At 44.9% G+C, this 16,100-nt stretch overlaps 1 protein-coding gene across 3 annotated transcripts in view; it reads left to right on the forward strand.

The window, feature by feature from the left end:
• LOC310867826 (E3 ubiquitin-protein ligase RNF31-like) overlaps window positions 1-16,100 on the forward strand; it is a 30,314-nt gene that overhangs the window by 11,458 nt on the left and 2,756 nt on the right. For 2 of the 3 annotated variants that reach the window (XM_083777970.1, XM_083777971.1), the window contains exons 11-22: window positions 179-487; window positions 1,924-2,253; window positions 3,277-3,462; window positions 6,628-6,834; window positions 7,719-7,892; window positions 10,601-10,699; window positions 11,941-12,030; window positions 12,231-12,345; window positions 13,041-13,153; window positions 13,284-13,397; window positions 15,732-15,780; window positions 15,954-16,050. In XM_083777970.1, coding sequence (XP_083634096.1) covers window positions 179-487; window positions 1,924-2,253; window positions 3,277-3,462; window positions 6,628-6,834; window positions 7,719-7,892; window positions 10,601-10,699; window positions 11,941-12,030; window positions 12,231-12,345; window positions 13,041-13,153; window positions 13,284-13,397; window positions 15,732-15,780; window positions 15,954-16,050 — 1,883 coding nt within the window. Of the gene's footprint in view, window positions 1-178; window positions 488-1,923; window positions 2,254-3,276; window positions 3,463-6,627; window positions 6,835-7,718; window positions 7,893-10,600; window positions 10,700-11,940; window positions 12,031-12,230; window positions 12,346-13,040; window positions 13,154-13,283; window positions 13,398-14,172; window positions 14,185-15,731; window positions 15,781-15,953; window positions 16,051-16,100 lie in introns of all 3 variants that reach the window. The other variant, XM_083777972.1, reaches the window with a different exon arrangement.

Here is a 16,100-nt window from a genome sequence, read left to right on the forward strand (position 1 = left end):
GTAACGATATCATCCTAATTACTACAAAACAATAATACAACATGACGTAACGATATCATCCGCTCCCGACAGGATCATACAGACTTTTGAAACAGAGACCAGGCTTTCCTCCGAGGTGGTGGAAAGCCTGGTGAGGCGAGGTTAATCGTGTTCTAAAGCCCTTTGTGCCGTTGCTCAGTCTCCTGTCTCTCAGTGGATGTGTCAGGAGTGCACGTACGTCAACCTGAAGCCAACCCCGCAGTGTGAGATGTGTGCGTCCGTCTGCAAGGAGCCGGCCGCCGCAGCCTCCCTCGTGGAGCGCTCCCCCAGCAGGGAGCCGAGCCCCCCACAGCCCAAACCCAGGGTCCAGGAACCGAGCCCCCCACTGCCCAAACCCAGGGTCCAGGAACGGAACCCCCCGCCGCAGCCCAAACCCAGGGTCCACCCGGACCTGGTGAGACAGAAGCTGATGAGGGACGACGGACTCAAACTGATTAATCAGATAAGGGTAGGATTCAGGAAATAAGTCTTATTAAAACTCAATGACTGCCAAGGACTTATTTAACTTCTTTCCTAGACTGCCGACGTGTTTAACGCCTTTCTTAAAGGACCACTTCACCACTTTTCAATCTATCTTCATATAATAGATCCTCACTAATAATCATGATAAAATGGCACGATGTTTTTCTACTCAGTCTGTGTCTCATAGGACGGCTGTGGGCAGTTTAGAAACCGTCTTCCAGTGACATCATCATTAGGCAGATTCTTTTTTTAATTTTTTTTACAAAAATGTTTAGATTTTCATTATCGTGAGAACGATGGCTTCCATTTTCGCATTGCAACTTTTCAGGACTAGAAAGCCTGCAGTTTCTATTAGCTTGGATTCCCCATCGATGATGTCACTGGAAGACGGTTTCTAAACTGCCCACAGCCCTCCTATGAGACACAGACAGAGTAGAAAAAAATTGCGCCATTTTTTCATGATTATTAGTGAGGACCTAGTATATGAAGTATAGGTTGAAAAGTGGTGAAGTGGTCCTTTAACATGGGCAAAAAAAACGGGAAAAAAAATACGTTTTTTTTTAGATAAAAACAAAACGAAACAAAAGATATATAATGGCGGTCTGAGCCTTTTGGCGCCCCCTGGTGGCGATGAATGAGTAACTGGAATCCTATAGAGCGTCGCAGTCCCGCCCCCTCGAGAGACCCGGAAAAGAAATCGCCGTTCATTTTCTCATAGGCATTTCTTTAAAGTATTTATTTAAAGACGGTTACGCCGCGGACAAAGCCAACTCGGATCGTGACAAATCATGACAATGAACACAATATTTTGGGCCGATCAAATCATTAGAAAGAAGAAAATAAAGGCAGGAGACAACACTATTTGTTTTGTTTTTCTTCTTATAAATTATTTGATCGGCCCAAAACATTGTGTTCATTGTCATGATTTCTCACGATCCGAGTTGGCTTTGTCCGCGGCGTAACCGTCTTTAAATAAATACTTAAAGAAAATCCGATAGGAGAAAGGCATTGCATTTCATTTCCTGGGCCACTGGTTGTTCTGAAAGGGGGAGGGACTGTGACGCTCTATAGGGTGCGTTCGGAAAGTTTTCAGCTGGGCGGTGGTGAGAGCATAAATAATACACCTTCCTGTAACATTGAAAGGTAATTCCTAACATTAGCCTACTTGCTGTTGCTCTACACGTTTTCGCCGGCCGGGGAGCATTCGGGTCAGCAGTGACGCACGCACACTGGACAACCCCGACTTCTGAGTGGGTTCGGTCAGTGTGGGTACACCCAGGGTTGCAGTGCACTAGATTTTCGAACGGCAACACACAGAGTGCACTGAATAAACAAATGACCAGAGGGCACACCAGTGTGCGTGAATTGTGTGCGTCTTTCCCCAGTATGTGAGTATGTGCTATATTGACCTTTGACCCTCAGGACGCAGAGAAGAGAGGGTTCTGTCCAGAGGAAGTGTACGCCGCCCTCTGCCTCTGTGGAGGAAGTGACACAAACCCCTGTGATTGGCTGACGTCAGAGCTGCCTCACCTGCTGGACGAAATCTGCGCCATGGCACTTTCAGTCCAGCAAAACTACAACGCAGGGGATTCTGGGACGGAGGGTACCACCGAGGGGAATGGAGGGACGTTGGCTCCATGTAGTCCTAATGCCCTCCAGCTGTCCAGGGCTGAGGCCAAGCAGGCGTGGCTGGCAGTAGGGGGCGACACTGAGAAAGCAGTGACACAGCTGCTGAGAGACAGACAGGCCAAGGTAACAGGATCTGATGCTACGCTCTAATGTGCTATTAAAGGTCCATAGACTGACTGACTTTCTTTCTTTCTTTCTTTCTTTCTTTCTTTCTTTCTTTCTTTCTTTCTTTCTTTCTTTCTTTCTGTCTTTCTTACATATCGTTTTTTGAGGGCCACTAGTCCCTCCTATATTCAGGTTTAATTTGTTTGTTTTTAGTTCAATGTTTGCTAAAAAACGCCATTGACAATGAAGGGAAAATTTACGTCATATTGTCCCTCATTACGTCATATTGTCTCTTTATTGTTAATGGCATTTAATTTGTTTTACATCACCATTACATCACCTAATCTACAGACTTAGACTTAAATATAACTTTAATATATTAGCGCCCCTCACTTCACATGTGACATATCGACATTTCGATACAGTTACTATATGATCTATATCGTTACACCGCTACTATGCAGTATATTATTTCAGGACAAACGTGCTGATGGTGATGGTGGTGAGTAACTGTTGGCTGTAAATTAGGTCTTGTCCATTAACTGTTGACTGCAACAGCTCAAACTCCTCAGTGATGGTCAAAGATCCATTAGCACTAATACATCTTACCAGTTGGGCTTCATGAGTCATGCTGGTGCTTGGAGAAAGAAATACATGACTCCTTTTAGTTGACTGTAAAACTCCATGATTCTCTCTCTGATGGGTCATTGTAGCGTTACAGTAGCCGAGATCCTATAAATCATATAAAACTAATTAGAAATATTAAGAACACAATGTTGCAACATGGACTTGTCTTTTGTTTGTTGGAAAAGCGTTAATCTGTATGTTATGTGGTTGTCGCCATGCGTGCGTGCGGTGCGTGCATGTGTGATGTGTTAGATGAGAGCTGCGCACCCTGGGGTTCATGTGTGATGTGTTACATGTGTGATGTGTTACATGTTTGATGTGTTACATGTGTGATGTGTTTCCTGTGTGATGTGTTACATGTTTGATGTGTTACATGTGTGATGTGTTTCCTGTGTGATGTCACTGATGTGTCAGATGAGAGAGCTGCGCCTCCTGGGTTTCCGGGAGACGAGCCAGTGCGAGGAGGCTCTGCGGCTGAGCGGAGGTGACATCAGAGAGGCTTTGTCTCTGCTCCAGCGCCCCCTGCTGGAGCCCTTTCACCAGCGCATCTGGAGCGAGCAGCCGGAAGCTCCATTCGACGCCAAACATCCCGACAAACAGGTTAGTCAGTCTGGTGGTTTAGAGACACCCATAAAAGTTCATGGCATGTTTACTGTACACAGGCTGGCGTTGGCATGGTGTTATGTCTCCGTCTCTGTCTCTTCTTTTTATATTTTATAGCTGGGCATAGTCATATGCTATTTATGCTATTATTATGACATCACATGCACGAATGCTTGCATCGGTGGCGAATGCACGCAGGGCCCCCTTTTTCACCAGGGTTGAACCAGTTCCGTTATTTTTACCCCCACTTAATTTTTTAACAAAACTAATTGGTTCACATCCCTAAAAGTTGGTTCTGAACTGGAACCAAACCTTTGTTTACAGGAGTACAGGTATTCAGCCTAACGGATTCCTGATTTAACCTTCTGTGCCGCTGTGGGTAGGGCTTGGATGGAATCTGTCCTTGCTCCCTGTGCTCGAGCACTGGAAGCCAGTCCAAACTCAAAACGTCATAGAAGGATAGCTTCCAACAGTGGATACTGAGGTTGTGGGGCGGTTTCCATCTCATTACCAGCATATTTTTTTGCAGCCATTAAAGCCGGAAAATAGCACTCTCTTCTTGTGAAGTGTTAAGGTTATTACACACTGGCGAATTGGCGACGCAATGCGAATAAGCAATCTAAAAATTGCGAAATATTTGCCCGGCGAATTTAGTCGCGTCTGTACACATATAAATGCGACACGTATTGTGCGATTATATTCGCCAGCCCTCCACTCCAATCTCCTCTCCCTCTCCACTCCACTCCTCTTCTCCTGCGTTATGTCATTATTGGTATCCTTTCTTTCATACCCTGAAGAGAAGGCACTCAGGTGCCAAAACGTTGGTCTTTAATAGAAGTGTTTTGTATCGTGATTCGTGACTATACGAGGCGAGCTGTGCAACCGATCCTTCCTTTACATACAAGTATGTCTCCCGTCCCGTGGTCAGCATGCACCTCGATCCTCACTATTGGTGTGCAGCGTGCGCTAATAACTCTTTTGTTTGTAGCCTATTGGTATATATCCTACTATCCTTTCCACCACTTCTTGTCTTCTTCACTACCGTGATGTGGAGTCCAGAGTCATTTGGGATCGACGGCCGGTCGGCTGCTCACCCGTGCCGTCGATAAAATAAAATTATAAATAGGGGGATGTCAGCTAATTTGGGCCACTTTTTGGTAATTTGGTAATTAAACTGAGAAAAAGCAATGCATGACACTAAATTGGGTTTATATGATTATTATTGACTGTTTAATATGTTTAAGTTAAATGTATTTAATAGCAAATAATAGTTTAGTCCCTACAGCTTCTGAAACAAGCTGTCACATATTTTTAAGATGTAGCATTTTCATGTAAAATAAGCCACCTGATCAGCTTGATCAGCTAAGATGGGCCACCGTTTTTTTTAGCCTTGCTTTTTAAAGTTGAACAGCCAATGGATGCACATGATTCTCGCTACAAGTGTACTTGACATAAAACAGTCTATGGTTGTTATGGCGGGAGATGCAATGCATCACATCTTATGACGCAACAGATGAAATAATATCAGTCATATATGACTACTCAGGGTAAATGCCAGGTGAAAGCAATCTCAGTTGTCAATGATAAGGTGATCACGTATACTGCTTAGCCGACTTATTTTTTTAATTTTCAGCTAAAATGGGCCACTCAAGCTGCAAAGAAAAACAGTCATTTCTGATTTAAAAGAAATCACACCCGTGTGAAGTGAGAGGTGCTCTTTTCATCGTACATTATCCATTCATTGTCAATGGGAATTTAGTCTGTGTAGGACAAAAATCGCCGATTTGCTCAGACACATGACGTAAATTCTCCATTCATTGTGAATGGCATTTCATGTTTGTGTTAGGACAAAAATCGACACTATAGCTGAATTATAGGAGGGGCTACCCACAATAATGTCATTAGCCCTACATTGTATTAATAAAACCAGTAAGACACCCTGAGGGCAAGAAGCGAGCGTGCATGCATCCGCCTGGGTGACAGCAGACTGCTGGGTGAGCGCTGGCACTTTGGCATGGGGGGATCAGATCAACATTATGGAATTAATTCTGTACTGGCCATAAATGGAGCGTGTCTTTCTTGAGTGTACAGATGAGGTCAGATCAACATATGGAATGTCAGAACAGGTCAGCTCCATATATGGAGATCTACGGGTGGCAGCGGGGGCAGTGTCTTGAGTGTACATGGTGTGATGAGGGCCCAGGTAGGGCCGGCCCTTAATTTCTGGGTCCATTGAGGACTTTAGTTAGCTGCATTCTGATTGGTCAGAGGTGCTGCAGTTCGCCTGCGAATGTCTGCAAAATTCGACACCAGAGCGAACAAATAAAGAGCGAAAACTGTCGCATTTTTCGCATATTCGCACATTCGCCACTGATGTGGAAGCTTGCATTGACTTCAATTGGTTTAAAAAAAATGCGAATTATTCGCACGAATAAATCGCGTCGCCAATTCGCCAGTGTGTAATGACCTTTAGGCTTAGAGATGAATCGTCATTTAGCAACAGAATGTGTGGTAAACACGGTATGTTTGTCTCGAGTAAAAAATACTTCTTCATGCCCTGAAGTGGGAACCAAAGTGGGCGTGTCACTACTCAGGTTGGAAGATGCAGGTGTGATTAAAAACCATCATAAACAATATGAAGAACGGAAGCGGTTCTAGAACCAAAGTTATTTTGGTGGAACGACTAAAACTAAGACGAAAAATGTTCGTTGACTACCTTTTTCCACTGACGAAAACGAAATGGAAACTAAATAAAAACTAAGCTATGATGACTAAAACTAAGACTAAATATACTGACAATTTTGTCACCAAATAAAAACTAGATTAAAATGTTAGGAAGGGACTAGTGGACAAGAGATCCAGTAGAAGTCATTTTACAATTAGTTGCATGCTGAAAATAGCCGATCTGCAAGCCAAAACAGTCATTACAACGGCATCAAGGCCCGCCAAAATAGTCGACTAAATCAACTGTAGATTTAGTCGACTTAAATCTTATGATATTTATTCCGGGTGACTAAAACTAAATTAAAACTATTCAAGAGACTATGACTAAAACTAAAATAAAAATTTGCTGCCAAAAACAACACTGGCCACAGAGATGCAGGGGGCACGGCGGTACATGAAATGCACCGTTTTTATTTCTCTGTTCACTCTCCTCCACAGAGGCTGTGCAGACGGCTGCTGGCGCTGTACGAGCTGCCCAGCTGGGGGCGCTGTGAGCTGGCGCTGTCTCTGCTGCAGGAGGAGGAAGTGTCGTGCTCGCTGGAGGACGTGGTGCAGGCCGTGAAGGAGTCCCAGGACCGCGACTTCATCCGGCGAGTCCTCAACAACGAATGTCCCTGCTGCTTCTGTAACTACCCCCGCAGCAAGGTGTGTGTGCGTGTGTGTGTGTGTGTGTGTGTGTGTGCGTGTGCGTGTTATCCAAAGTTAAAACCACATATCTTTGTTCTGAACTCAGGGCTTAAAGTTCTCAGTCCTGGGGGCGGATTTCAGTCCTGAGGATTTCATAGGGGTCATTTAATGAGATCAGTGCAGATTTGCAAAAAATCTTTTTTTTTTTTTTTTGGCTTTAGGCCTTGTCTTTAGGCCTACAGTTTTACCCATGCAAGATCATAGAAACTCTCTCTGTGTGTGTGTGTGTGTGTGTGTGTGTGTGTGTGTGTGTGTGTGTGTGTGTGTGTGTGTGTGTGTGTGTGTGTGTGTGTGTGTGTGTGTGTGTGTGTGTGTGTGTGTGTGTGTGTGTGTGTGTGTGTGTGTGCGTGTGCAGAGGTGGGCTGTGTCTGGACCAGGCATTCCAAGATAAACATTCTTGGTATCAACCATTACTTGGAAGTATAACAAACCTGGGGTATCGCTGTAGATTTGCCATACTGATATTTGGAAGCCTGGGCCATGTGCATAAACTGACCATGAGTGGCCTAAGAATAGCTGGCATGACAAAAAGAAAAGCCAAACAACTTGCCAAATACTGTTCTGTTTCGGCTGTTATAGGCAGTTTGTCTGTGTGGAGGAGGAGGTGCCATGTGTATCCTTAACCCATTTTGGGCGGGAACCCATTTTGGTGATAGCATCATGTCGTGCTTTAGCTATTGAAAAATCGAAGAGCGACTGACATAGAAGACATTTTTAGAATCTGACCTCAGGTCAGAATGGGTTAAGTGAACATGAACTGTCAACCCCGTTATATTTGTTTCCTTGTAAAATCAATTGTAATTTGTGGATTCAAATAAAGACATTGAAATGTGTGCGTGCAGATGCAGTCCCTGACGTCGTGCCAGTGCTCGGTGTGTCAGGAGTGTTTCTCGCAGCACTTCACCATCGCTGTGAAGGAGAAGCACATCAGAGACATGGTGTGTCCCGTGTGCTCCGGGCCGGACATCAACGACGCCGAGCAGCTGGACAGTTACTTCTCAACCCTGGATATACAGGTAATAATAAAGCTACAGTCTGCATGTTCTCCCCGTGTCCCCTAGGGTAGGTACCCTCACATGTACTTCCTGTGTCCCCTAGGGTAGGTACCCTCACATGTTCTCCCCGTGTCCGCTAGGGTAGGTACCCTCACATGTTCTCCCCGTGTCCGCTAGGGTAGGTACCCTCACATGTTCTCCCCGTGTCCGCTAGGGTAGGTACCCTCACATGTTCTCCCTGTGTCCCCTAGGGTAGGTACCCTCACATGTTCTCCCCGTGTCAGTCCGCTAGGGTAGGTACCCTCACATGTTCTCCCTGTGTCCCCTAGGGTAGGTACCCTCACATGTTCTCCCCGTGTCAGTCCGCTAGGGTAGGTACCCTCACATGTTCTCCCTGTGTCCCCTAGGGTAGGTACCCTCACATGTTCTCCGCGTGTCCGCTAGGGTAGGTACCCTCACATGTTCTCCCTGTGTCCCCTAGGGTAGGTACCCTCACATGTTCTCCCTGTGTCCCCTAGGGTAGGTACCCTCACATGTTCTCCCCGTGTCCGCTAGGGTAGTGTCATGGAACTTTTTAAGCGACAAGATGAAATAAAGTCAGGTCTGAGCAGTGGCTTGGCCTCATGAATGGTATTTATTGAAACAGAAGATTTAAGTCGACTGATGAGAACGCAAGTGCCTCTTAGGGAAACAGTTGCGTATAACATGAGGAAGAAAAGCAAGAACAGTCATATATATAGATTTGAACAGAACAAGTGAGGAGGTGTGTCTCTCTGATAAAGTGGTAAATCTTCCAGCTGTACGCCAAGAAGCAACCAACTTACAACAGAGAGATAGACGGTGACCTTCGACTCTGGCAATTAGTAAGGAAAGGAGTGATACATAGACACCGGGACTGATACAAGGTACAGAACCCTGATGTATGCTCACTGCCTCCCCTACGAATCTCACGCTCGATTGAGCGTACAGTCCTGTAGATAAAAATTGTCAAGGTTTAAACATTCCTGTGAAATTAAAGTCATTATTTTTCCTTGACAGTAGGTACCCTCACATGTTCTCCCCGTGTCCCCTAGGGTAGGTAGGTACCCTCACATGTTCTCCCCGTGTCCCCTAGGGTAGGTACCCTCACAAAAAACATGCAGTAATCCTGGTCTCTAAACTGCCTCCCCCTGGCCAGCCGGGGCGCCTGATGGAGGGGAAAGGAACTGGTTGGAATAACGTGTTCCTTCCACACGCTACGTCCAACCAGGGAAACTCCCCCCTGTCAGGTGTAAAGGAGCAACTTGGACACTCAGGCATGAAGGAAGCATGAGTTCAAGTCCGTTGCTCTCCCCAGGTTGGCGGAGGGTGTGTAGAGCCCAGGATCACATTAGATAATTGACACAGGGGTGAAAAATGGGTTACAAAATAGTGGGATATTTTTTTCTTTTTAATAAAGCTACAGTAAGTACTGTAGAACCAAAGGTTCCCGTGCCATGTGGCTCATGGTCAGGCATGTCACGATGACACATTTAACCCATTTTAGCCTGAGCTAACGTGTTAGGTTTCTGGTCTAGAGGGGCGGGTCGCGGCTGAGATTTGCGCACGCCCTGATTGGATCTCATCGATCTGTCTGTCACCCCCGGCCCCTCCTCTCCCCCCTAGTGCAGGCTGTGCAGCACTACGTCACATAATTTGGAGTGACGCCCACCCGGAAGGGTTGACTCCCACTTTTAGACCAGAGCGGCCAATGCGTTCCTCCAGGCTTTCAATTTTTGCACCAACAAAAATGAAAGCCTGGTACCGAGGCTAAACCCATTTAGGCCTGACGTCGAAATAAATAAAAAGTCTTCTGAAAGAATATATATTCAAAGATTTGTGCCACGTTTTCACGATTTTTCAAAAATAGCACACCTACAAGCTCGTAACGCCAGGTCTCCACTGGGCGCGTCTGCGTCGCGTCTCCGTCACCATAAAATTGAACCGGTTCGCTTTTTGACGCACGCACGCACGCGTGACGCAACGCGACGCAGACGCGCCCAGTGGAGCCCTGGCGTTAGTGGCGCGCTATGAGCTTGGAGATCTGCTATTTTTCAATAGCTATAAGTATAACATAATGCTTAGTTAAAACACCAAAAATGGTTCCCGTGCCATGTGGCTCATGGTTAGGCATGTCACGATTAAAAATGTACATTGACGATAAATTTTCACACAAATAATTGTGATTCATTTTTTATTGTGTTTTTTTGGAATCAAACTTTGGATCATTATGAATAGCATTACATTTCTGTTGGGCTTTTAGGCTTCGTTATCACAAATGGCACAAGGCAGATGACAAATGGCACAGACAAATGACTTGAATACTGTATAAGAAATGACTGACAAATCAAATAATTTTATACAAAATAGCGGAAATAGTATTGCTTAAACGCTTTAAATTGTTTAGTTTTAATCAGCAATGATGTGCAACAGCCTGACTCTACTTTGTAGCGACTCTCACAGTCTTGCTATGGGTCTTTGAAATTGAAATTGTATTAATGATATTATTATTGTTGACATTGTTTGTCTAGCTGAAGGCCTGTCTGGAGAACAATGTCTTAATGATATTATTGTTGACATTGTTTGTCTAGCTGAAGGCCTGTCTGGAGAACAATGTATTAATGCTATTATTGTTGACATTGTTTGTCTAGCTGAAGGCCTGTCTGGAGAACAATGTATTAATGATATTATTGTTGACATTGTTTGTCTAGCTGAAGGCCTGTCTGGAGAATGACGTCTACAACCTCTATCATAAGAAACTGACGGAGCACACTCTGATGATGGACCCCAAGTTCCTATGGTGCTGCCTCGTAAGTCTGACGATTCAACATGGCGTTGTCATTTTAAGTTACAGTGTTGTTGTTACGTAAGTCTGGTATATGTATTGGAACCCATTAAAAAAAAGCATAGAGGGGGTGGATGGATGGATGGATGGATGGATTGTATTTTGTCATTGAGTGACAAAGTGTACAACAAAATTAACTAACCCTAACTAATCCTGTTTGTGCCCAACAGGATTTATATATATTCTTTTTTCACACAGTCAGCGGAAAATAAATCTTAGTGTGTGTGACTGAGTGTCCATCCGCTTCAAATGTCACCAGTAGGTTACTCATCAAGACTATGCAATGGCTCTACTGGAGCCTACTGGCTGTGATTAGGAAACGTGCAATGGTTTAGGAAGTAGCTCAAAACATGTCTACGGTGGATTTTTATTAAACTAAAAACGTTACAGATTGAAAGAGGATAAATCAAGCTTTCCCTACAGCTGCAATGTTGGTGATTTTGACGTTGTTTAATATAATTAGAGAGGAGTTTTCTGTTTGGATGAATGGGCTGTCTATGGGAAGTGTCACCTAGGTATCACCTTGCTGGCAAGATGGCTGCGGTCTGAATATGGAGAGTAGCACAGCATCGTAAATAATGTCAAACCCGATCTCACCCAAACACGGTGAAAATTCAATACTAGTGAAAGCCACGCCTCCATCGCGGTCAAAACAGTAGTAGTATAATATGTACGGATTTAGGGGTTTTCTAGGCGTGTATGTATGGAAATGCCAATCCGTGCTATTTCACCGTGTTGGATGGATTATGGGGCAGTCATTCCAAGCACCACTTCTTCTTCTGTTATATTTTGTCATATATATATATACTGTATATGTTTGTTTTCATGTTTACTGTGGTGGCATAGTACAGCGTAGGAAGAGAGGATAATATGACATGGCTCAAACCCATGATGTTGCATTTTATGGATTTCTGACCCTCACTGGTTGATTCACCAGGAGGAGGTGCTGTTTACACACATTGTACTCCTGTGGGGTGCAGGCATAAGGACATACTAACAGTCTGACAGTCATTAGTCCGACATGGCGACACCCTACTATACCCCTAACTAGGCTAACCCTAACCGCAAGCACGAAGCAACGCATGTCGCAACGGGTGATTTGCACATGTCAGACTTTTGGTGTGTCGGATAAGCGTGTGTTCACACATGCGTGTGTGTGGGTGTGTGTGTGTGTGTGTGTGTGTGTGTTCTTTCTGTCTCTCCCAGTGCACATTTGGCTTCATCTATGACGGAGACCAGTTGAAGGTCACCTGTCCATCCTGTAACAAGAGTTTCTGTTCTAAGTGCAAGAAGCCTGTAAGTCCGACCGACGGTTTTTACATGCCTGTCCTTAAGGCTGTTCTTAACATAACACGTTGACCTTTTACACTTGTACTCGCTGTTGTACAGTAGATCTGTAGCTGAAGCCTCAACTCATGTTGTCATTAATGTTGTTATCGATTGTGTTTAGTTATTGATAGTTTAATAATAAATGCAATGTTGGCTCTCTCCTCCAGTGGGAAGTTCAGCATCAGGACATGACCTGCGATCAGTTCCAGCAATGGAAGAGAGACAACGATCCAGAGTATCAGAAGCAAGGCCTGGCCTGTTTCCTCAGAGACAACGGCATCAGTCAGTCTCTAGAATAACATGCTTCTATTCTATTCCACAGAGATATTAGGTGCATTTTGCATCCCAAAAGTTTTGGCAAAACGCAGTTTATAGTTAAGGGACGCAATACACCACGACCTCCACGGGATGCACTACTGTACTGTTTTTTATTCTAGTTTATTTTGCTAGCTTTAGTTATAATAACCATTTCTTCTTCTGTTTTCTACATGAATATAACCACATTATAAATTAACCATATAAAATGAAATGGGAGTTAAATGCTGCAATTTGTAAAAATTGACTCATTTCTAAAAGACCATCCCTGCATCCCGGGACTCATTACATTGTAAACCTATTTACATCACTGATTCCACATGAATTTTTATTTGGGGGGAGGGAGGGGTGGGGACCCCAGATTACAGTGAAGTGGCAATTTAAGACCCTTTTAACCCATTTAGGCCTGACCTCAAAATCCTCCAGTTTTCTGAAATAAATACTTTCACGATTTTTCTAAAATAGCTCGTAGCGCGCTATGAGCTTGTAGATCTGCTATTTTTCAATAGCTAAAGCACAACGTAATGCTTAAAACACCAAAAGGGGTTCCCTCCCCAAAATGGGTTTATAACCCCAAAAACAAAGAGGTTGGCATGTACTGTAAATGGAACACATGGACCTGTCGGTATTCATTTAACTCCTGCCCTCTCCTCTCTCTCCAGCATGTCCTCATTGTAGGTTCCAGTATGCGTTAACAAAGGGAGGGTGTATCCATTTCAGCTGTTCCCAGTGCAGGTACCAGTTCTGCAGCGGCTGCAACAACCCCTTTCACACTGTAATTATTACTTTATTACTACTTCATTTATTACTTTATTATTTTCTCGGATATAATGCAAATGTGTAAATGTAACTGTGTGTGTGTGTGTGTGTGTGTGTGTCTCTCTCTCTCTCTCTCTCTCTCTCAGACTGCCTGTAAGACGGCTCACTGTAAGATCACAGGCCTCCATGCTCATCATCCTCGAGACTGTTTGTTCTACCTCAGAGACTGGGAACCCGCCAGGCTGCAGGTTCTGCTGCAGGTACGATGTTTAACCAGCCAGGCTGCAGGCTCTGCTGCAGGTACGATATTTAACCCACCAGACTGCAGGCTCTGCTGCAGGTACGATGTTTAACCCGCCAGACTGCAGGCTCTGCTGCAGGTACAGTACAATAGACTGGGAACCAGGCAGGCTGCGGGCTCTGCTGCAGGTACAGTACTATAGACTGGGAACCAGCCAGACTGCAGGCTCTGCTGCAGGTACAGTACAATGTTTAACCCGCCAGGCTGCAGGCTCTGCTGCAGGTACAGTACAATAGACTGGGAACCCGCCAGGCTGCAGGCTCTGCTGCAGATAAGGCTCTGCTGCAGGTACAGTACAATAGACTGGGAACCCGCCAGGCTGCAGGCTCTGCTGCAGATAAGGCTCTGCTGCAGGTACAGTACAATAGACTGGGAACCCGCCAGGCTGCAGGCTCTGCTGCAGGTACAGTACTATAGACTGGGAACCCGCCAGGCTGCAGGCTCTGCTGCAGGTACAGTACTATAGACTGGGAACCCGCCAGGCTGCAGGCTCTGCTGCAGGTACAGTACTATAGACTGGGAACCCGCCAGGCTGCAGGCTCTGCTGCAGGTACAGTACTATAGACTGGGAACCCGCCAGGCTGCAGGCTCTGCTGCAGGTACAGTACTATAGACTGGGAACCCGCCAGGCTGCAGGCTCTGCTGCAGGTACAGTACTATAGACTGGGAACCCGCCGGGCTGCAGGCTCTGCTGCAGGTACAGTACTATAGACTGGGAACCCGCCAGGCTGCAGGCTCTGCTGCAGGTACAGTACTATAGACTGGGAACCCGCCAGGCTGCAGGCTCTGCTGCAGGTACGATGTTTAACCCGCCAGGCTGCAGGTTCTGCTGCAGGTACAGTACGATGCTTAATGCTGTACAGTAGCCTGGGAGGCATAACCATACCAGCGGATGATGTCTTTACGTCATGTTGCAGTCTGGTCATCAGGCCGGAACGCCCAAACCGGAATCAGAGTTACCCAAAAGAATCGCCCGCATCTTCATTTGAGGGCCTACCCAATAAAAACCTTGTTTCTTTAAGTACGTTTTCTTGGAATAGTTTTTGTTTGGTATATTCATATTTTATTCCAACTCCTAGTGACTGGCGAGACTAAAAACAAACGGGGTGGACCAAAGCAATGTTTTATTAAAAGAAAAAGAAAGTATCATCCGGTCTAAACCATGCCTTTTTTCAGGATCACACTGGCGATTTAGCAACACAGACCAGGCTTTCCTCTGAGGTGGAAGGTCTGGTGATGCGCAGTTACCTGTACAATAATATAACATGCTATATTTGATCACTATTATACGCTAATATTTTACAATATTATTCTGTGTAATTGCATAGCACCGATAGCATCTTAACCCATTTTGGGCGGGAACCCCTTTTGGTGTTTTAAACATTATGTTATAATAGTTTAATCTACAAGCTTGTAGGTCTGCTATTTTTGAAAAATCGTGAAAATGTGCCTCAAATTTGGAATATTTTTTTTTCAAATCTTTGCTTCTGGTGGTGTCCCTGGAACAACATATTTTCAGATGGGGGTCGGAGGCCAATTACATATAATTTTTGGGGTCCTTGACATGAAATATTGAGTGATGTAAGCCTAGAAACAGGTATTTCACAAAACTGTCAGGATTTTGACGACATTTCTTTCAGGCCTAAATGGGTTAATGTTGTCTTGTGTGACAGGGTTGACCCTCAGTTCAAGGTATTTTATGACATCATGTAGCCTACCTACGCTGCTAGTGCGGAATCTCCTTTGGGTAGTAGTAGGGGATAAAGTACAGTTTTAGACCGCGACAGAGGGACGCCGTCTCAAGCGAACTTGAGCCACACATGTACTTAAATGTCCATGCAACGGGCCAGACCATGAAAGCCTTTCCCCACATCATCCCGATAAGAAATGTCCCTCAAAGGAGCGTACTCCGTGAACCTACCCTAGATAAATAAAGGGTAGGTTAAATAAATACATTACAGTGCATACAGTATGTGTGCGTCTAATGAAACTTGTGGTCTGACACTGAGAGTCTTTGTGTAGAGGGAGTTGAGGAGGTAACATTTCCTGGTAGACATCACAGGAATGTCAAGGCTACAGCATTAACAGTGGATGAGTGGTCTTCTTCAAAGACACAGCCTGTGTCGCACGCACATCCGCTGTTTATCTCTCACTCCCCACGATAAAATCCTCTGCGTGCGTGCGTGCGTGCGTGCGTGACATTGTACGCCTATGTACTGTATACGAGATGTACCAAAACAACTGTTGAAGAATCTTACGTCTCTGTATGTGATGTCTTGATGTTGTTTCTCAGAGGAATGCTGTGGAGTTCAACACTGACCCTCCTAATGGAACACAGACTGGTAAGACAACTTCTTTATATTATTATTATTATTATTAATGTCTCATAGAAAAAAAACAATATTGATTACATTCCAATGAACCATACATTCCTTTGCTTCAGAGTTCAGTTCACTCTGAACAGTTGTGTTTGATTCTGAACAGTTGTCTTCCTGTGTTGTCTTCCTGGTCCCAGACGCCTGTGGTGTGATGGAACAGAAGGATGAAGGTGGCCAGCAGATGGACTCTCCCTGTGGGATCAGGACCCAGCCAGAGCAGGCCGGCCTCTGCGAGTCAGTTCACATTTTCATTCATTTATTCAAAATCCTGTATGTATGTATTC

The sequence above is a fragment of the Protomyctophum parallelum genome (assembly GCF_964188405.1).
Source record: "Protomyctophum parallelum genome assembly, chromosome: 12".
NCBI classification, from domain to species: domain Eukaryota; kingdom Metazoa; phylum Chordata; class Actinopteri; order Myctophiformes; family Myctophidae; genus Protomyctophum; species Protomyctophum parallelum.